At 41.5% G+C, this 23,174-nt stretch overlaps 1 protein-coding gene across 1 annotated transcript in view; it reads right to left on the bottom strand.

Moving 5' to 3' along the window:
• SPRED1 (sprouty related EVH1 domain containing 1) overlaps positions 1 to 12,057 on the bottom strand; it is a 95,420-nt gene extending 83,363 nt beyond the window's left edge. Inside the window, exon 1 of the mRNA XM_036446530.2 lies at positions 11,753 to 12,057. Coding sequence (XP_036302423.1) covers positions 11,753 to 11,784 — 32 coding nt within the window. The 5' untranslated portion in view covers positions 11,785 to 12,057. The remainder of the gene's footprint in view (positions 1 to 11,752) is intronic.
• Positions 12,058 to 23,174: the final 11,117 nt, after the last annotated feature.

Below are 23,174 nucleotides of genomic sequence, written 5' to 3' on the forward strand. Positions count from 1 at the left end.
CATGTCTATCCTCATGTCCACTTTCGAATTCCTACCAACTCTCATCCCTGATAGGGCCATTATTACATGAGACCCTAGCATCCCTAATATTCTCAACTCCTCTCAGGTAAGCCCTTCCCTTTTCTTACCCTCCGCCCTGATATCCTCCTCTTCAACCTCCAATTCCAAAATCCTTATTCCTGTCTCTTTAAATTGTAGAGGCAGATGTCAGCATTCACACTCCCACTCTAAGCTGCTCATCCCACACTCACATTAAATACATTGGCCCTGGCACAGGATTCCTCTCCACCTCAACTCCTAATACCAACCCAGAAACTTGAACAGCCACATTGTTGACCTTTTAAAACATCCTAGCAGATCATGGCTCCTCTACTCCTACAACCTGTTTTGACTTTAATCTTCCCTCACATGTCAACACTCTTGAGTCTGTGTTCTCTGATCAAAATCTAACTTTCAATTTTCCCCACTTTCACTCATGTGTCCATTAACTTTATCAAAACTTCCAGTCCCTCAAATCAGCTGTCAATTCTATGTGTCTACCTATCACTTCAAGCTTACTTTCTTGTTTAAAATCGAGTCTGGCCATTAAGTATTTGAGATACAGTATAAATATCACATTGCATTTTGAATCTCATTTCTACCACTTACTCCCTTGTGTGGCTGTGGGCAAGTTACTAAACCTCTCCTATATCTCAGTTATCTCTATCTGTAACTATGGATAATACTTAGCTCACATGGTCCTTAGGAGGATTAAATCTGACAAGCAGTAAAACAGTTGATAGGCTCCAATTTACTAGGCCTTGCTCTATCAATTGCCCATCTTTTTAAACTTTTTCTTTCTCTGCATAACTGACATTACATTTAACAAATAATCTCAACTCCCAGCATTCCCCTAAATGAGTATAATCTTACTCTTTGTTGTTTCCATTTCATCACTTCCCATTTTAACATTTTCTCTCTGAACTCTCCTATCCCTCAAGACTTTTTTCCTGTCCTTTAGTGTCTCTTCTTACACTCGCTTAAAAACACTGCTATTGCCCAGCCCGTGTGGCTCAGTGGGTGAGTGTTGACCTATGAACCACAAGGTCATGGTTCACTTCAAGGTCAGAGCACATGTGCCAGTTGCAGGCTCAGTCCCCAGTAGAGGGCATGCAGAAGACAGCGGATCAGTGATTCTCTCTCATCATTGATGTTTTTATCTCTCTCCCCCTCTCCCTTCCTCTCCGAAATTAATAAAAAATAAAAAATAAAAAAACAAGAACAAAAACTGCTGTTTCTAACTATTCAACTTCCCATTTCTACTTAATATTATCTTTGGGCAATTTTCCACTAGCTTCAACTATTACATATGCTGATTATGTTGCCTCTAACTTCTCCCTTAACATTCTTTGGGCACCTAACCTATAATTTAAAACACCTTCTGGGGTATTTTATACCTTGACTAGTGGCCCAGTGCACGAAATTCTTGCATATTAAAAGGGGATTAGAGGAAATAATTTAATACTGCTATTTGCCCTTTCTCTATAATAGAAGTGTCAGAGATGAAAGGAAATTAGTAAAATGATTATGAAAACCTTCCTCCTATCAGAGTCTGGGGCTCACCACAGGACCCAGCGTCAAGTCCCCGCCCACCAACCCACAGGCACCTCAAAATCATGTTAGACCCAGACGCCACCCCCCAATTGGGCTAGATCCAGACCTGGTTAGTTCACCCTTGTCAAGCCCCACCAGGCAGGGAACGTAGCCTCAGATCCCCTTGCCCAACGCCAGGATGGGGTGTTTGCCTTGAGGACCCCCATCAAGCCCCGCCAGGAAGGGGGACACAGGCCTGGTGCTGGGGTGGAGGTACAGCCCGAGGTCTCCTAGCCTGGCGCTGGGGCGGGGGGAGCAGCCTGAGATCCCTTAGCCCAGCACCAGGACAGGAAGTGCACCTTGAGGTCCTCCAGCAAGCCCCACCAGGGGGGGACGTGGCCTCAGGTCCCCTGGCCTGCTCCAGGGTGGGGGGCGCATCCTGAGGTCCCCAATCAAGCCTCAAGGGGCAGGGATGGTTGTAGTCTCAGGTCCCTGCTGATTGCTCCTTAAGGCTCCTTATGGGAACTTGGCCTCAGATGTGTGCGTAGCCATCTTTGTGACAGAATGATGGTCAATTGGCATATTCCCTCTTTATTAGATAGGATACCTAGTAGGCACCCACAAATTAAAAAGTATCAAAATTGAGTTATTTTCCCCTTAAAAAATGTCTCTTCCTCTTCCAACTTCATTTAAAAGCATCATAACCACCCAAATTTAAAATGCTGAAATCATCCCACACTCATCCTACTTCCTTCACATCCAGTCACATAATCACACTTACTGGAAATCTAAACTGCCTTACAAATTCATCCTGAACAGTTCCAAAAGAACTATTCCCAGCGGTTCTTTACCTTGATCATTATTATACATCTTCCTCCTCAATGAGAGTTCATTTTCTTTTCCTTCCTTTTCCCTCTAATCACCTGTACAAAGGAACCCTCGTATTCACCGTTCTACACAAATCTGACATCACTTCCTCACTTAAAATATTGTCCCCCACTGTCTACAAGATAAAGACGTAGCTGGTGCCTTTCATTATTATCCTTACTGATCGAAGTGGTGAAGAGGGAGAGAAGCTCAAATAACAAATTTTCTTCAAATGCTTAGTGCTTTATCTGAAAAATTTATGTGAATTCTGTTCAAAATTAATGTTATTAACATACTGAACAGTTAAGTAAATTTCTCTCAACTTTTCAAAAGTGTTGAAATAGCTCCAGGAGCCTCTGTCACATTTATCTTGTGGCCTCAGGCTCCAGACCTAGCCATCACCTTTGCTCCAAGATTGCTTGCTGATACACAGTTAAACACAAATCTATACTTACAATCTGGCCACCAACACCTTGTAATCTATCACCCATTACTCCTCCAAACATGTTTACCCAAAAAGCCATTCCTTTTCTTCAAACGTTCTGTGCTTGCTTCTGTTTACCCACTTCCCATCCCACTTCTTGGAATACTTTTCCTCCTTCCATCTCATCTCTGGGTTCCATCTTATCTCTAGGTGACCCCTAAAATGCCACTTCTTTTCTGAAAACTTCCTTCACACATAATTCTCACCCTGCCATACACCTCCAGATAGAATCATTTTCTCCTACAGCCTTGAATAACTTCATAAGCAGAGCACTCATCACATTTCTGAGGGATTTAGTTCCCCAGTGGGAAAGTGAAAGCAGTTATCAGGTTTTACTTATCTTTGTATCTCCAAGGCTGAGGAAAAGTCAAATGCCTAGGAGGCACTCAAATGTCACTGATCTGAAATTCTTGGAGAAAACGTTACTAATGAAATCTGTCCTGAAAAACTGTTAAGAAATCCATATACACAATTCAACAACTAAAATTTTTGAAATGCTTTCACATATCATTAACGGGGCAAATCCACAATTGATCCCGAATTCTAATCTCAAAATATCAATGTAATTAACAATAAAACAAACAAAAGTTTGGTAACTTTATGCCAAAGTTACTAAAACATTCTAATGTGGTTCAAGTAATGACAACTTTGAAAAAGTGGCATCAGAAAAGTCATGATTCACTAAATTTCTGGTAATCCAAAACACTTTTGTGCATATAAACATAACCAATGGACTCAGACACCAGGGGGATGAGGGCCTGTGCTGGGGGTAGGAGTGGCCGGGGAGAGGTCAATAGAGGAAAAAGGAGACATATGTAATACTTTAAACAATAAAAACAAAAATACCATGTATTTGTGAAAGTAATCTCTAAACATGTGAATAAACAAATGAGATGTGTTCAATCATAAGCAACAGTATCATTAAATACAACCAGCAGAAAACAATTACAGCCGGGACCAGTTTAGCTCCATGGATAGAGCGTCGGCTTGGGGACTGAAGGGACCAGGGTTCGATTCCGGTCAAGGGCATGTACCTTGGTTGCGGGCATATCCCCAGTAGGGGGTGTGCAAGAGGCAACTGATCGATGACTCTCTCTCATTGATGTTTCTAACTCTCTATCTCTCTCCCTTCCTCTCTGTACAAAAATCAATAAAAAAATATATATTTAAAAAAAAAAGTAAAAAAGAAAACAATTACATTCTATATTCTGAGTCATAAAGGCCTTTATCTAAATTATAATGTTAAAAAACTGATTAGATTGTTATTTCCAATCACTGTTGAATTTACTAAAGCTTATTCTTTGTACTCTAAATGTACAAAGAAAATGCCTTCCAAGATAATTGAAAAAGTTCAGATACAAGAAAATCTTTACCCATCAATTCTATATTTATAAGTAACAGTAATGCTATATTCAATGTGGTTCAGAAATACAAAGAAAACCACTTAGGATTCTATAATTACTGAACTTAAAGAAATCCTAAAGATAAAATACAACACTCTCATTTTAAATCTGAAAAATTAAGTCTTAAATTCTAGGGAGAGAAATAATGTAATCTGTATTTATGAATATTTATATTGTAAACCTTTAAATTATGAACATTCACTTCCATATTATAGGCAGACATGGAATGACAGTATTACATTTCTGGCACTTATTAAAATTATCATTTCTCTCCTTTAATATTCAAATGTGATAAACTACATGGAGTTTGTTAGGTTGTTCCTTTCTTGCAGTCTACAGATAATCCCAGCTTGAATGTGAGGCTGTTTTGTGTTTAGTTCACTGAATTGGGTTTAATTTGCTCCTTTTGAAAATTCTTGGCCATTATCTCTATTTCCTCTCCTCTATTATCACTTCTTTTGGAACTGCTGAACTTGTTTATCTTATCCTTCACGTTTCTTAATCTTCCCATTTTATATCCATATCTTTGGGTTCAGCCTTCTATAGCAGGAGGTTCTTTTAAAATATGTTTTTATTGATTTTAGAGAGGGAGAGAAACATGGATGGGCTGCCTCCTGCAAGCCCCCTACAAAAGCCAGGCATGTGCCCTGAGGGGAATAAAGGGCAATCTCTCAGTGTAAGGGAGCATGCTCAACCAGCTGAGCCACACTGGCCAGGGCTCTGGCAGATCTTAAGCTTTTGTACCTCGGACCTCTTTGTCAGCCTAAGAAGCCTATGACCCCCTTCTCAGAACATTAAAGGCTTAAAACATAATGCATAAGATTACAAAAGAAATCAATTACATTGACATAAATATCAAAATACTTTAAATTTTGAAATAGCAATACAAAATACATGTACTTCTTTTATTAACGTATTAAAAAATAAGCCCTAGCAATAGTGTAATAACTATAATAATTTCAAACTAGTGACTATAGTAAGTGCTATTTCAAGATACCTATTAACCCCTGGATACCAACTGTACTGTTAAAAAAAAAAAAATCTGACTTTTATGGCCATTATAAGTGAATTATATTTTTTTAAAAATAATGTTGATGTCCAAAACCCTAGTATCTCAGAAAATGATTTTGTTTAGAAACAGGGTTGTTGCAGAATGTAAAGAGAAAGTCATACTGGAGTAGGATGGGCTCCTAATCCAATATGACTGGTGTCCTTATACTATTATAGTAAAAGGGCCATGTGGCCCTAGCTGGTTTGCTCAGTGAATAGAGTGTCGGCCTGCGGACTGAAGGGTCCCAGGTTCAATTTTAGTCAAGGGGACATGCCCAGGTTGTGGGCTCGATCAATACCCAGTTGGGGGCATGCAGGAGGCAGCCAATTAATGACTCTCATCACTGATGTTTCTATCTCTCTCTCCCTTCCTCTCTGAAATAAAAATATATATATTATAAAAAAGGAAAGGGGGCATGTGAAGATAGAGATACACAGAGAACACCATGCGATGATGAAAGCTGATTATGGAATTAGGCAGCTGCAAGCCAAGGAATGCCAAAGTTGCCATCAACCACATTAGCTAGGAAGAGGCAAGGATGGATTCACCCACTGATTTCAGAGCATGGTCCTGCCAGCACCTTGATTTTGAACTTCTAACCTCCATAACTGTGAGACAACACATTTCTGTTGTTTTAAGCCGCCTAGTTTGTGATACTTTATTATGACAGTCCTAGGGAACTAATACAATTGCTGTCACAAGTACTTCTAATTCTGCTATGATTTGTTGGTATTTCCTTCAACCATGAATGTAAACAAGGTTGTTAGAGATTAGTAGTCTGAATTCTAAGAACTCAATGTCTCAAGCAATTTAACACCTCAGTATAAAAGCCATTACTAATGAACCATATTTTAACAAAAATAATAAACTATGTTGAAACAAAAATACATCTTTTTTTTTTTTTCATTTGAAACCATTCAGTTTGCCACAAAAATCAACATGTTAGGAGTTTATAATGACAATAGCTCAGGACTCTAAAATGAGATGCTGCAATGACACAAAATTTGTTATAAACAGCAAACTAAATCTGAATATTAAAAAATAAGGCCTTGGATGGTAGCTCAGTTGGTCAATGCACAACACTGTTTCCAAACACCACGGTTGCAAGTTCAATGCCAGGTTAGGGCACAAACAACCTCAGGTTAAGGCACAAACAAGATGCAACCAATGAATGCATCAGTAAGTGGAACAATAAAGGGACATTTCTCTTTCTCTTAAATCTATCTATATATTATATATCAAAGCCTAAGCAACCAAACGACCGGTCACTATGATGTGCACTGAACACCAGGGGGCAGACACTCAATGCAGAAGCTGCCCCCGGCGGTCAGTGGGCTCCCACGGCCAAGCTCCTATGGCTGGCCAACCTCTGGCAGTCCCCCCACCAGCCACTGGCCCTAATGGGGAGTGGGCAAGACTGCCCCCAATTGGCCCTGATCGCTGGCCAGGCTGAGGGGTCCCACCCATACACAAATTTGTGCACTGGGCCTCTAGTGGATCAATAAAAAAATTAAAAATTAAATTAAAAATTTCATTATCTGTATTAGCTCCTTAAATGAATTAAATTACCTCTTAGTATTAGATTAACATGATTTGTATGAATAACCAAATGAAAAGACTTACTTTGTTTGACCCTCTGGAACAATTAAAACACAAGGGTTGGTACCTTGTTAGTACAAGTACTCCTTTTAGAAATACCCAAATTGGTATTTAAACCCAATAGCACTAAAGAGTTCTCCATCTATGATATATTGAAATATAATATCAAAGACACAGGATACTTAAGCCCAAAATAAGAAAATCTTAAAAGATTCTGAACATACTAATTGTTTCCAGATTTTTTATTTCAGTTTATCAAAATTCATGCTTTTAATTCATCATCCTACCAGATCTCTACTAGAAGTTTTTCTTTCATTTGCTTCAATATTTCACAAACAACAACATAATAAAAGTAACAAATGTGTACGTTACAAGGCTAGTGACTTGCAGTATTTCTACCACTGTATTACTTTAGGGTGATTTAGCACAGGAAGGGGCCATGATAATGCTCAGTTCATATACCTTGATTTACAAGCAAACTGAGGCCCATAGAAGCTGTCACTTGCCCAGAATCACAGAAAAAATTAGTGACAGTTAGGATAGCATTGCATCACCCAGCTCCAAGTCCAATGTTCTCTACACTATACCCTACTACATAAAGGTTGGTAAGAGTTAAATAAAGGATCTGCAGACGACTTCTGTATGCTCACATACATTGTAATTTTATTTTATTATATAGTATTTTGTTTCAGTCCAGTTGTCCAAAAACAACCTCACAAGTTTGTTTGTTTTTTCAAGTATCAATTTTATTTTACCATCCAGCACCTTTTAAAAATAGGCACAAGATCTCATTTCCTCATTCAATTTGGCAAAATTGCCCTGGCCACATGGCCCAGGTGGTTGGAGCAATGTCCCATATAGCAGGTTCAATTCCCAGTCAAGGCACATACCTTGACTGGCTGGGTCCAGGTGGGTATGGGAGGCAACTGATGTTTGTTTCTCTCATATCTTTCTCTTTCTCTCTCAAAATCAATAAAAAAACATATACTTAGGTGAGAATTTTTTTTTAAATGGCAAAAACTTATTTCTAAGAGAAATGGACAGACATTTCAAAGTATAAGTACTGTGATACAGTGAGTTATTCTTTTCTAGAGGGCAATTTAAAAAAAAATTTAAAACTTACTTATTTTAACTCCATTCCTAGACTATCTCAAGGAAAAAGTAATATATTTGGATACAGACAGAACTCAGGATCAAATAAAGCACTGTTTAGAAATATCCAAAAATAGTAGACTGACTAAAACTAATGCACATTATATACTGAATATAATGTAGCGATTAAAATTATATTCTAGAATGTAATGACATAGGAAAATATTCACAATATATTAAGCTATAATAATATCTGCTACACAATTCCATTTCTGCTAAAAATACACGCATATACATAAATTATATAATACATGAGCAAAGCATTTATCGGTGCTTGGCACATGGTAAAAAAAATCCAATAAATGAATATGATTTATGCATATCATATGAAAAGTGTGTTTATATATCAAATATTAAGACATCTTAGTAATAGAAATGCAAATAGGTTATTATTTTTTCACTTTAAAGACCATTTTGTACATTATCTGAAATAAACAATTCTCCTGCAGGAAAAGAATTATTTTTTTAAACTGCTTTTTTAACTCAGTTCCAGTTCCTACTAAAGATTGAAGAAAAGCAGAATTTTACCAACCCTTCCCAAAGTCTGATATTGCATAAGACAAAGTCTTACACGTAGTAGATCTTCACTAATTCTTGAATCAATATATATCCACAATCAACTTCTGAGAGCGCTCTCTCTCTACACATAACTCTTATTTCAAATAATAAAGCATATAATAGAGGAATTCAAAATGAAGTCACAAAGGCCTTACTGTATTTTACTACAATGGCTTAGAAAAGATTAAGGTTTCTCAAGATATTGGTGACTTTCACTTTTTTTTTTTTTTCTACACTTGATCCTTTAGCCTAAAGGCCTAGAAGTGATTCTTGTTTGTGTTTTTTTTAACAGTTGAAATTAAGTGTAAAAACATTCCAGTGTTAAAAATAATCTCTACTGTAATTAAATTCCTACTAATTGAGACTTTGAAAAAAAACTGAGGAAAGAAAAAAATATACATAAGGATTTTATAAATAAAGTCCACATTACAGGGCAGTTTTAAACAGTTAAACCTTCAAGGACATAGGCCATTATATATTTCTTTTGCCTTCATAATATATATGGTTAAACAATAAATTGCCACTTCAAAACATTACTTTATAATAAAGATGAGATATATAAATTACCAGAATAAAAGCTACATTCAAAACAAGTTTACTATGGTTTATCTAATGTACAATGTTGGCCCTAAGAAAACTGACTACCAGATGAACACATCACTTTCTAATATTAAAAAAAAAAAATCAAGTAAAATCCTAAGAGTTTGTTCCCATGAAGAGTTAAGATCTAATACCAAAATATTATATGCTAAAACATTAATTTTGTTCTACAAAAACTAGCTTAACAAACCTCCTAGGGAATAACATTAATAAAGCAGGATATATCTGTGAAAACAGCAGAATTCCAAAAATATGGGTGAGATTTCCAAGTTGTCCCACACTAAGTACATTTAAAATTAGAGAGAGAGAGAGAGAGAGAGAAGCAATTTTCTCAGTAAAAACTGCCATTTCGTGTTTCAAATATCAACATCTTTGGGATTAAACCACTGGGAATATTTACTCATTTTTCGTGTAACAGCAAAATCATCCACTGACATCACTCCACCAAAAACTTGCTCTGAATTTGCTCATGACAAATATTACAGAAAGAGCCATTTAGAAACCATTTTACACGTGTGTCAATCCGCATTCTCTCATTTGCTTTTCTATTAGCTGAGGTATTAAATATTTCACTTTAAATATGGTAATTAGTCTTTTCCTATCCCTCAAGTGAACTTGACATGTTGACCCAAGCTTTCTTAAGAGACCCAAAAAAATATCGTCCTTCTGCTCAGAATTTGCAGCAGCTGCTCTCCTAACCAGGCGTTATCTGAGACACAGTCCTTGATCTCACTCAAAGTAGGTCTAATCTGCGGAAGGCAACGAGACAGTGTACTGCACTGTGAATGGACAGCCAGGTATTTTATGAATGGAGGCGGTCACGTGATCCCAGCACCTCCCCGAACTGATATTTCCCACATAACTGTGTCAACATTCTGAGAACAGGGGTAGTTGTTTGTGTGTGTGTGCGCGCGTATGTTTCAGAATTTAACCTAAAACTTGCAATTTCCCTTACTTCCTGAACTCAAAAAAAATCTACGTGGAAGACAATCAAGCTTCGATTTTTTTTTTTTTCTTGGGAAATCCTTTTCAAGATGTCCAAGGTGATGGATGTTTAATTATGTTTTTATGAATGAAGAGTGCGCTATGCAAATGAGGGCGATTCACAAAAAAAGAGAGAACATGGCGGCGGCCACTTCTGCTTCCCGGCGGCACTGACACTGCAGCGAACCACCTTCTCCCTCACCCGCTCATCGGAGGAGCGTGCTGGGGGGAGGGCGGCGAAGGGAAAACGCTGCCTGGCGTTTCTCGAGCTATATTATGTTAAACAGGCCTAGGCTTGGGACTTTCATTAAAAAGTTCTCTCAAAAGAGGTCTGACTCGAGGAATGCACTTTATATTTAAAGGAATGCATCCTAGGGCTAGCCGTAACTCACTTAACTCTTTCCATCCCTCAAAAGATAAACAACATTTGAATTACAAGAAAACGGAAGCTAATATCCCGCATGAACTTAAATCCAGTCTCAACAGAAAACATCTCACCCGATACTTCTCCAAGCAGCTGTTACGTTAAAGCAAAAATACTGCAAAAAAAAGGCAAAGTATTTGGCTTGCAAAACATAAGGACAGCAGCCCACATGAATAAAAACTTGAACCAGGCTGCTCTAGAAGTTCATCAATGAAGTCATCAACACAGTCAGCAACGGAAATAGTGTTAAATCAACACCAAGGTGTAAAGGGTGTGTTTTAAGATAGCTGAAAAACAAAAATTAGCATTCACAATTCTCCTAGGCACCTGACAAACACATGCCCAATGTTCGCAAAGGCACAATATAATGGTTCAACATCTCCCACACTCCAGGTGTCCATAATCCCATTAAATTCTTTAAAAAAAAAAAAAGAAGAAGAAGTCCCCCTGGCCCCATTTTTTACAAGAATCTTACAGGTCATAAGTTTAAAAAAGGAGGGGAGGGGGCGGAGGCTTAATCTGTATTGAAGAGTCACTGACTCATCAAATTAAGATTCAAGAGCCGTTTGCTGCAGGAGGTGCTCCCACACATTAGTTTCCAAGTGAAATAAGCTATAAAGGAAACAGGATGCATATTCGGGATATGTTGACTGGCACGCTCCCGTGAAAAAAAAGGGACAGGCCAAAGGTCTTGCAGGCAAAGGGGTCATTATTTCTACCCTGCCTCCTCCTTCCATCCACGCACCCACCCCCATCACTCCATCTCCTGGACATAAAACTGCCATCCACCCCCAACCCCCAATACCCTTCCCCAGAAGGAAGCAACTACATGGGGGTGGGAGGGGGTGAGTGCTGCCATGAAATGGAATGGCTCAAGAAACCAAATACTGTTTGCACCACAAGATGCACCCAACTCTCCAGGGCTGCAAGCCTCCCTGCACCCAAGTCATCGAGGGGTTCGGGGTAGGGGGTCGGGGCGGGGGGGGGGGGGGGAGCCGGCGGAGGAAGGAAGGATACAGGGGGGTGGGGTAAGGAATCAAGATCCATGGGGCGCTTACTCGTTGTCAGCAGTCGCCGTCTCCTCGCTCATCTTTCCCTCACCGTGATCCGATCTGGAGATGGAGGCGCAACAGCGGGAGGAGCAGCGGGAGGAGCAGCGGGAGCACCGAGGGGCCGGAGGCGGCGGCGGCGGCCGGGGGGGCGCGCGGGCAGCGGCTCAGGGGCCTCACCATGGTGGACGCCTCACGCGGAGCGGGGCCCCCCCAGCCGGGAACCCCGGCCGCCCCCGCGGGGGGGTGGCGGCGGCAGCCTCCGCCGTGGCGACCCCAGCCTCTCCCCTCGCTCGCCTCAGCTGCCCGGCCGGGAGGTCCGAGGAGGCCGGGGAGGAGAGAAAAAAAGAAAAGAAAAAAAAAAAAAAAAAGAAAGAAAAAGAAAAAGGGGGGGGCTGCCAAGGGCGACTGGAGAGCGGCTGCTCCCGCCGCCGGGTGCTGAGCGGCGGTGGAGCAGCAGCCGGAGCAGAGGCGGCGCTGCCCTCAGGGATGCGGCGAGGAGGAAGCGGCGCTCCGCTGGGCGGCGGGGGCCGGCGCGGGGGTGCGGAGCCCGGGCTCCGGGCGGCGGCGGCGGCGGCGCGGTCCTACCGGCGCCCAGCCCACCATCTCCCGCCCCGCGGCCGGCGCCCGCTCAGCCCCCGCGGCGGCGGCGGCGGCGGCAGCGAGCGGGGCCGGCGGTCCTCCTCCTCCTCCTCCGGGTGGAGCAGAAGAGCCGGGCGCGGGGCCTCGCGGCGGCGGATTCCTCCAGACACGCTCCGGCCGGGACGGCTCCTGAGGGCGGAGAGGGGGGCGGCGGGCAGCGCGTGAGGCGGGGGCCGGCGGCCGATCGTCGTCCCCCTCGCTCGGGCCGGCGAAGACGCGGGGCGCACCCCGGGGAGCAAGGGTTCGCGAGGAGCAGCCTGAGGGCGAGGAGAGCGGCCGCGGGTCAGCCGCCAGCCGGTTGGGTGCCCAGCAGCCGCGCGGCGGGCCGACTCCTCAGCGCTGCACACCCGCCCGAGGGGAGCTGCCTGCCAGGGGGGCGGCGGAAGCGCTCACGCCGCCCGCTCCTTCCGCCGCCGCCGCCGCGGCCCGAACCCGGGGCGCCCGCCCGCCGGAGGAGGCGAAGTAGTCCCTGGCGACTTCTCCCGGACGCTGGCTTCCCGGGGGTGGGGTGGGGTAGGGAGGGGAGGAAGCAAAGTGAGCACGGGGTGGGGGGTGGGGGGTGGGGAAGGAAGGTGCAGAGCGGGGTGCCCGGGGCTGTGAGGGTGCGTGGGCAGGAGGCCCCAAAGCTGCAGCCCCGGAGCGAATCACGGCCGCTCCAAGTCGTGTGCAGCATAGCAAGTTTCAGGAAAGTAGTCCCCTCCTCCCTTCATTTCCCAAATCGGAGGGAGGCGGAGGGATACGCCAGGCGCCGAGCCCCGTGTGCGTGCGCGCGCTCCAAACTCTTGGCACGCCGCGACAGGGGGCGGGGGTGCGAGCTGCACCGGGAGCTGCCTCGGAGGCTGCGTTGTTGCGGCAGCGGTCCGTCCCCCCCTCTTCCCCCAAGTCACTCGTTTTGGGAATATCCAGGTTGTTTGAACAACGGAGAAGCTAGAATAACTGTGCTCTAGGAGGACAGGGGAGGCCGCTCTGGTCTGCCGTGTGCGTTCTCCTTGCAGAGCAAAGAATGGAACTGGCATGAGTTCATCTTTAGTTGGTGGGGGTTAGGAGAGGGACTGTACAAAGAGAGCTCCGCCTGCTGTCCTCGGCTTGCATCGCTGCAGTGTCCTAGCTGCATGCACAACGGGTGTGTGGTGGGGGGGGGGGGGGGTATGTGTGGGTACGCGCGCGTGTGTTGGAGATAGAAAGAGTTGGTTTTCATGCCTCGGATTCTTACTGATTCAAGGGGTATGCCGTGCAGGGCATTCATCTCTTAGAGCTAGAGTGGCTGTTAATGGAGAACGACTTCCATTGAAGCCCAGGATAGGCGTGTTACATGAATCTGGCGCAGCCAGAAGCACAGGAAATAACTCCCGCTGCGAGCGAGGTTGCATAACTACAGCGCAGAAGATGCCGCTGTGGCATCGACTGCTCTGAATGGAGGCGGAACGAGAATTGAGTGGGCAGCTGTCCACGTTTGCATTGTTAGAGGACAAAGTATACATGCGTCTCAAAAGGTTTTTGCACGGAAACCTGCTGGGCTTGCGGGTTGGAGTAGGGGACTCTAAGCCCCTGGCTCCGCAAATTCTATCATCTCTTCTCTCTCTAGAAAGCCAGCCTCTGTAGGATCCGGCCTGGCGGACTGAGTGAGTCCCAAGCGCTCCAGCTTTTCTGACGCATCTCCCTAGGTGATCCGTCTAGCTCTGTGCGCAATGTTTTTCTCTTCCTTCTCAAGTTTGTGCGACCTGGTAATGAAGGTTGCTGCTCCTGCCACCTTGAGGGGTTGAACAATTCCTGAGGAAGAAGAAAGTGGGAGAACCTCCTACACAAGTCAGCACTCACCTACTGCCTTCCGTCTCCTGGAAGTTTCAGGATTGCTGTTCTCATGCATGCATGCTCTATTCTGTTAGGAGTGTTTTGAACATAGTAGGTGCTTAATAAACGTGTGACGAACAAATTAAAGGAGCTAAACCAGTCAGTCTGCCCCCAAAATACATCCCATTGACTTCTGAGCTCTCTTGCAAGACTGCCTCCGCAGCAGCATTGTCCTTGCTCAAAGTGAGGACGGGTAACTCACTTAGCAATAGGAAGAGGTGAGAGGATCTGGGATAATCAGACTTTACCTCTGTGACCTCTGAACCTGAGTGTGTGTTTGTTTGTTTGTTTTTGTTGTTTATCTTGTTCTTGCTAAGAATCTGTAACTGGGAGTGTTGGGACTGGCCTGCCCTCCTTCCAGCACTACTGCTCACCGCTTCGTGTACTCAGATTTGAATCAAATCAGTTATAATTTGTGTTCTAGACAAGTTACTTTAAACTCAGCCTGTATACCTAACGCATAGAGTTGCTGTACTGATTAAATTGTATAAATATACATAAAGCACTTGGAACAGATTAAGAGCTCAATAATAAGTCCTATGGTTTTGTAAAATGGAGATAATGAACTCCTTGGCAAGTGCTCTGAAGGTTGAATGTAAAGCATTCAGTAGCCTTGATCATTTAATAAATAACTCAGATTTTTTTCCTATGTACTACTAGACATATGCCTTGGCCCTTAGTAAGTCATCAATAAATAATAGTTCTCAGAGTTATAATTAAGGAAAGTTGAGTCGCCTGCAAAGCTCATTTTCTTTGGAAGAAATTTCTGCCTGTTTGGGATTCAAGTACACCAGGGAAATTATCAATAACATGTTTTGCCAAAAGATAGGAAAGCCATTTTGGCTGTCAGTTGCAGGGTACTATGCTGGCCGCTTTCACACAGAGTGCTTACCCAAAGAGGCAAGATATAATCAACAGCCTGAATTAATGCTTTTAGGTTGTTCCAATCCCATGACCAAGAGAGTCACCAAGCAGTTCTTTTTTCAAGTACTGTAAGTCCTCGCTTAATGTTGATGAGTTCTATGATTTTAAGGGAAACAACGTGTAACAAAACCAGTTTTACCATGGGCTTAATTTCCTAGGTTATAACAAAATGACATTGAATAAAATGATACTATTTGATTACTGTACACTGCAAGTGATGCTATATTTTTTGGTTGATCCTCACCCGAGGATATTTTTCCATTGATTTTTTAGAGAGATTGGAAGGAAGGGGAGAGACAGAGAGAAACATTGATGTGTGAGAGAGACACATCAAACCCGGGACTCTTCAGTCTGGAGGCTGGCTAGGGTGTGTGAGTGCTGCTTCAATGCAGACTCCTAGATCCGACTCCAGAGATTGTGATCACAGATCTGTAATGGGACTAACAAATCTGTTTTTTCAGAAGTAAGCGAGGTCCTTCTTAGCCCCTCACAGACTGCTCCCCCTTTCCTTGCAACTACTTGTGTCATTGCTTCTCTCAACACATCTCTAATAGAAACTTCTATAACCACAGAACACAAAAAAAAGGGTGGCCCAATGTATATCTTAGGCCAAGTACATACTGATCAAGGCTAGAGACCTGGTTCAACTATGGAGGATGGATTCAACAAGCCTTGAAAAGCTGTGTGAGAGATACACATAGGCCACAGTTTCACCTTAAGTTCCAACTTCATTCAGTTGGAGGAGCACTAGTCCAGAATGATTCCGTGGCCATATCAGGGTCAGGAAGGCACGGGGCCCTTGCATTCGCTCTGTTGTATTTTCTGAGGAGGTTTTGTGGGAAGGACACTGGCCACAATAGCTGGCTCCTACAGGTGGCTCTTGGGACTGGTGTCCTGAGCTTAAGAATTAGCCACAGCCACAACACTTGACAACCTCTAATAGATGATTAATTATCTAAAGCAGTGGTCGGCAAACTGCGGCTCGCGAGCCACATGCGGCTCTTTGGCCCCTTGAATGTGGCTCTTTCACAAAATACCACGGCCTGGGCAAGTCTATTTTGAAGAAGTGGAGTTAGAAGAAGTTTAAGTTTAAAAAATTTGGCTCTCAAAAGAAATTTCAATCATTGTACTGTTGATATTTGGCTCTGTTGACTAATGAGTTTGCCAACCACTGATCTAAAGCATCCATGGGCTGGCCAACAGCAAAATTGCCAGGTCATTGTCACTATAGATCATTCAAGTTAAAAGAAAGTACAAGTGGATTCTGAATTCCAGGTAGATATCAGACCAGAGTTCACAAGGACAGCCAAGTAGCCTGTCCTCATTGAGGCACTGGCAGATGGCATGGAGCACTCCGAGTCAGGGCCTTCTTCTTTCCAGACCACTTGGTTCACAGTGACCATCTTTCTTAGGAACTCAGAATTTGTCTTCTCAAATTCTTTTCATTTTTATTTTCTTTTAATCCTCACCCTAGGATATGTTTAATGGGAGAAAGAGAGAGAGAGAAGAGAGAAGAGAGGAGAGAGGAGAGAGGAGAGAGAGAGAGAGAGAGAGAGAGAGAGAGAGAGAGAGAGAGAGAGAGACACCAAGACCTCAATTGGCTGCCTCTGCACACTTCCTAACCTGGGATCAAACCCACAACCTAGGTATGTGGCCTGACTGGGAATCAAACCTGAAACCCTTTTTGGTGTACAGGACAATGCTCCAATGAATTGAGCAACCTCTCAAGTTATTTTATTTTTACCTTTACTGTTTTAAGCCTGCATTAATAATTCTCTTTCCTCTATTTTTTTGCTCTAATTAACTTTTCATGAGTTTATGTATCTTTTCCCAGTTACATTTTAAGTGGCTTGAAGGCAGAGGCAGTATTTCCTATTTTTGAAGCTTTTCAAGTGAAATGTGATGCCAAAGCGGTGTGCATATGTAAAAACGAAGCTGTACTGACTGACTCTGATGGAAATCAGGAGTCCCCTCTGGCCCCCTATTGCATGTGCCTTGAATACTACTGCGTTCAGCATTGCACACACACCTTGCCTTGCACTAATAAGCTCTCAGCAGATATCTGTATACAGTACAAACAGAAAAGCCAAAAGAGGAAATAGCCATGCCAACATTGGAGGTTCTAAAAGAATATAAAAAATACATGTACACATTTCCCTTTCTAAATCTACGCTTACCATTACCCCTTAGCAGATGTTATTAAAGTTTTATATTTTAAAACTGTAGTTAATATGTGCCTAGATCAAAGGGGACACTATTTTCATGCTGTACTTTGTTTAATGAATGATTTTTTTTTCCTACGCATAACCAGTCTCCTGCCTAATGAGCTCTGCCTCTCAGTGGAATTACTAAATGGTAACCATGTTTCTAAATAGTTTCCTTGCCTCTGGCATCAGTCTGTTTCTCCATCACTAGGGTTTCCATGTTCTTCCAAACTAACACAAAGTATAAAGTAGAAGTATGCTATTTTATATTTTTCTCAAAGGACTGCAATTGTTGGCCTGGTAGTATCCGGTGAGTGTGAAATAAGTTTACTTTTAATGCTATAACTGCCTTCTACAGGAAGTTTCCACAAGATTACAAGGAGTACAAGGGAAATGAGCAGTCTGCGATTTCCTTTATTTTCAGTGTAATCTTAGCAGGGAGTATGCTTACTAGGCTCCACAACTGCTAAGTAAAGCACTCCTCCCTTACTGCGGTTCTCCCAAATGGCCTGGGCATGTTGATTCGTTGAAGGTGATAATCCTATTACAGCAAGATTCTGAAGACAATGTGCATGCAACACAAATTCGGTGCACGACAAAAGTGTCCAAGTCTAAGCAGTTCCTTGGATCTGGTTTTAAATGTGGCATTTGACTTCCCTTCTAGTAATAATCATTAGCCATTGTATGGGAACTTACCTTTCTAACACCCTTGCCCTATGGATTATTATCAACTCCAATGTACAGAGAGACCTGGAAACTGAAAATTAGAAAGGTCACACATTAGTAAGGCTGTGACTATTTCCAACTCAAACTTTCTCCTTCAAAAGCCCATGTGCATGTGTTAATATTCTATATAGCTTGTCAAAGATGGGATCCTCTGTGGGATATTCTTTCCATTTCAAGTCATTATTACTGTGGAGGGTACTTTATCAGTGGTTCTCAACCTTTCTAATGCCGCGACGCTTGAATACAATTTCTCATGTTGTGGTGACCCCCAACCATAAATTATTTTTGTTGCTACTTCATAACTGTCATTTTGCTACTGTTAATGAATCGTAATGTAAATATCTGTGTTTTCTGATGGTCTTAGGCTCTACAGCAGCCACAGGTTGAGAACCGCTAGCAGGGTCACCTGAGAGCATCGAAAACACCTTACGATTCATAACAGTAGCAAAATTACACTTATGAAGTAGCAACGAAAATAATGTTATGGTTGGGGTCACCACAATGTGAGGAAATGTATTAAAGGGTCACGGCATTAGAAAGGCTGAGAACCAGTGCTTTAGATAAAGGGAAGATTGATTCCTTGGCTGTTATCACTGCCTCCTGGGGACCTCAGGGACATAAATTGATTTATGCCATCAGTGTGAAGAGAAAACCTCTGGTGTCTCTTTTATGAATGTGTAGCTAATTCTAGAGCCTTGATAGACTAATCCCATTGGGGGGAAAAATATCTGGTTTTCTTTTGGCATACTACCGTGTTTCCCCGAAAATAAGACATCCTCCGAAAATAAGACCTACTTACAGGTTTCCTTCTGAGTGGAATATAAGGCATCCTCCAAAAATAAGGCCCCCCTAGGCTAAACATGAGAGATTTGGTCCACTGATTCTGAAAGAAATGGAATCAAAGAAATTCACCAGGAAATTCAGGAATTGGATTGTTATGATGATGTTCCAGAAGATGATGACATGATTGTCATTGAATAAATGAATAAATTCTTGATACTGTAGGATTCACAGTTTGTCTGGTTGTGTTGACAACTACCGTACCGTATACAGGTAATAAATTTCCTTTATTTTCATTTAACAATAAATGTGTACCGTATTCTTCTTCATGGAAAAATAAGACATCCCTGAAAATAAGACCTAGCGCATCTTTGGGAGCAAAAATTAATATAAGACACTGTCTTATTTTCGGGGAAACAGGGTAGCAGTTTTGATGGTCACTTGTAGGCACTTGCCAGCATCTGTAACTATTTAAATTTAAATTAATTACATTAAATAAGATTAAAATTTTACTCTGTTGTACTAGCCACATTTCAAATGCTCAATGGTCACAGATAATTAGTGGCTATTATATTGGATAGTTCAGGTATAGGACATTTTTATTATCACAGAATATTATATTGGGCACTTTACTGTGCATATGTATTGTTGTAACAACACAGGTTGTTGTTATCTTGTTCTTAGTCATCTCACAATGATTATGCTCTCAAATATCTATAATAATTGTCTGTTTGAACTGGGACACTGTATTCCCTCTCTTGACCTCAGATTATGTCTTCATTGCCATCCACTCAGGGAGAAAGAGAAGGTGACTTCTTAATTAGAGTCTGTGATAAACCTACAGAAGGTATCTATATTCGGAAGCACTAATTCACTGATTGATTTATTTTATAAAAATACTTTAAATGCCATGTGTAGTACTGTAAAATAAACCCTTGCTATTGAAGCAGCAAAGCTTCACTTGGGAGTTTATTAGCAATGCAGACTCTTGAGCCCTAGCCAGCATGGCTCAGTTGGTGGTTGGGCATCCTCCCATGTACCAAGAGATCACCAGTTCAAATCCCGGTAAGGACATATATCCAGATTGGGGACTTGATGGCATAGGGGGCATGGTGAAGGCATCCGATTGATGTCACCCTCTCACATCAATGTTTCTTTTTCTCTCTTCTTTCCTCTCTAAAAATCAATTTTAAAAATGTGTATTAAAAAAAGAAAGAAAAAGACATGCAGACTCGGGCCCCACCCCAGCCCTACTCAATTATAATCTGCATTTTAACTAGATCCCCAGGTGACTCATCTGCACATTAAAGTTTACAAGTTTAAGAAACCCTGCTGTAAATATTCTCTTTCTCTCTAATGGTGGCCCTTCCTAACCTTGACTAGGTATATTTTTCTTCAGGTTTGTCCAGCCTCCAAGTGTAAAAAAGTAAGACAGACCCACCCATCATTCCCAGCCATTTTCCCGGGCCCCTGGAAGAGGTTTTTTGTTCCAATTTGCTTTTAGCTTCTTCTTTCTGGCCTCTGATCTAGAGTACCTAACAGTACTTTGGCCTGCTTCTTCCTGGATTCAGCCTAGATGACTGGAGGGCTGCCCCTTTCCTCCCTACCCCATCCCATTTTCCTCTGTTCTGTCAGCTCTCCTTATTTTCCTAAAAAAAAAAAAAAAAAAAAAAAATTCCTTCTTTTTTCTAACTCTCTGTTTCTGACTTACTGAAGGGTCCGAGCTCTTCCCCTTCTGCGACATGGCACTTGAATAGAACTTTATCACACTGTATTAGGCATGCGGAAACCTGGTCGTTTTCTGCACAACCCTCTCAGGAAGTCTTAAAACCTTGGGTTTTATTGTAACTTCTGTTTGCTCTACTATAGTTTCAAAACAAAACAGAAGTTAAGACTCCCCATTTACATATGACATTGACCCTTCCAGACTGCTACCTGTGTTGTGTGTGTGTGTGTGTGTGTATTCATAATTTATAGTTGGACAGTTATAGTTGAAGGAATACAGACATTTAGGCGATGGAGGTAGGAGGAGCGTTATACAGGAAATGTCAGTATTAGAGGGAAATGATAGCAGTTGTTTTTATTAACTGTGTTATCTAAATGTTTCCTTCCGGGTTTTCCTGTCTTCCTAGATATATTGTAAAATTTTGGAGACCAGTAAAAAGACTGTTGCGGTGATCTACAAGAGATCAATTTGGGTGCTGGGGAGAAGAGGATGGGTACAAATATATGTAGGTACCAGATCTTCAAGACTACTTTAGCTGCTAGGAGACATGCTTTGCAGAAACTTGCCATCTAACTGGGGCCGACATGGGACACCAAAAGGAAACATTTAGAAAATACAAGATGTTATATGAATGCATGCCATGACAAGTAATTAAAATAACTGCTGTTGTTTCCACTAATGACACTAATCTTATTAGCATTCCCAAATAGGTCCACTTTGGAATCCTATGCTAATAGCTTTAATACTTTTGTCTGAAAAAATCTAAAATATACACCACGTTGAAAATTTCTGTGTTTAGAATTTTTAAACTTCAGTTCCAGTGACATCTGGTCAAGCCCTTACTTTACCAGGAAGAGACATTTTCATTCTCTAGAAAATTGAAATCCCAAAAAGTTACCAGTTTTCCTTTATATTAAAGAATGCTACCCTCAGCTCTAAAGTTCTTTATCAGGAAGCCTTAAAACACTTCACACCCTTATCGTCTTCTGTATTTTAGCCAATCTTTGTTTATTTCAAGTTTCCTTCCTTTGTTGGGTCATGCCAGTCTTCCTTCTGGGGCCCCTGCCAAACAGTGCCAAGTACTTCCAACAGTCTCTCTTTCCTCGCCTTATTGTCTTTGTTCCTTTAAGTACATCTCCTGGTATTTTCCAGATGCTTTTTAGAATTGATTTTGGAGGGGAAAAGTTGCTTTCTACAGTCCTACAGCATTTGGTCTAGCCCACATCTCAGAAATGTAGTTATTCTTGATATAGTCCATGATACTATTCGTAAGTATGTATTGGTTTAAAGACTATAGTTATCTACTGTTTCCAAGATTTTAGAACCCAAATATTCATATGTATCAAATTATTTTTGTACAATAACTTGCAAGGTGAGATGTCTGGTGCTTCTCAAACATTATTTTATGTGATAATAATAATTTATTACTCCACAAGCACAACTTAAAAAAAAAAAAAAATATATATATATATATATATATATATATATATATATATATATATATATATTATTGATTTTTTACAGAGAGGAAGAGAGAGGAATAGAAAGTGAGAAACATAGATGAGAGAGAATCATTGACCAGCTGCCTACCCGGGATGTGCATGCAACCAAGGCCTTTGACCGGAATCGAACCCGGGACCTTTCAGTCTGCAGGCCGACGCTCTATCCACTGAGCCAAACCTGTCTCTGCACAAGCACAACTTTTAATTTCTATTTTCAATTTATATCTCTGGAGCTTCTATCTCTTCAAATGTGTAAATGACATGAGATTTGCTAATCTTTCATTCAAATTAATAAACTATGTATGATTACAGTGTCTTTTTTACTTTTCACATATCTATAATGTCCAGTTTCCTTGGAAATCACTTGAAATTCTAACAATAATTATTTTTTGTGTTTTTTGTGTGTTTTTTTATCACCTTCATTTGATATTGGTCTTTTATAAAGCCAAAAGGACTCATTAACTAGCACTAGCCTTTGTTAGGGAGTGGTTAGGGTTAGGAGAGTGCTCTTTCCTCTACACCCTCGCTCAAAGTGGATGTAAACAGTTCTTACTTTTTGCCAATGTAGTATCCCCAATATGGTTCCTTATTTTTGTTTTATTTTCCATTTCCCTAGTTACTTGGTTTAATTTCATTCATGTTTCTTCTTCAGTGAATTTCCTAAGCCATCTGCTTCTCATTAATTTCTCTTTGCCTCCATTTCCTTAGCTGTACCCTTAGTACAATATTGTTGTGAAGTAACTGTTATGAAAATACTCACATATTAAATACTAGCAGCCCAATGCATGGATTTGTGAACATTGAAAGGATGTTAATTAGAAGAAATATTTTAATATTGCTATTCACATTTTTTCTATAATAGAAGTGTCAGAGATTAAAGAAAATTAGTAAAATGCATATAAATATATAAATTGACTAATAAATAAACAATAACAACAAAGACATGATATAAAAACATTGGTAAAAACAATGACTGATAAATTGATTAAACTTATTCTGATATCTCCCTGTATACCACATTAAGAGTAGAAACACTTTCTTAATGTGGTATACAGAGTGCTTGAGTAATTTCTCTG

Source organism: Pipistrellus kuhlii, unplaced genomic scaffold (assembly GCF_014108245.1).
Source record: "Pipistrellus kuhlii isolate mPipKuh1 unplaced genomic scaffold, mPipKuh1.p scaffold_m20_p_1, whole genome shotgun sequence".
Lineage (NCBI taxonomy): Eukaryota > Metazoa > Chordata > Mammalia > Chiroptera > Vespertilionidae > Pipistrellus > Pipistrellus kuhlii.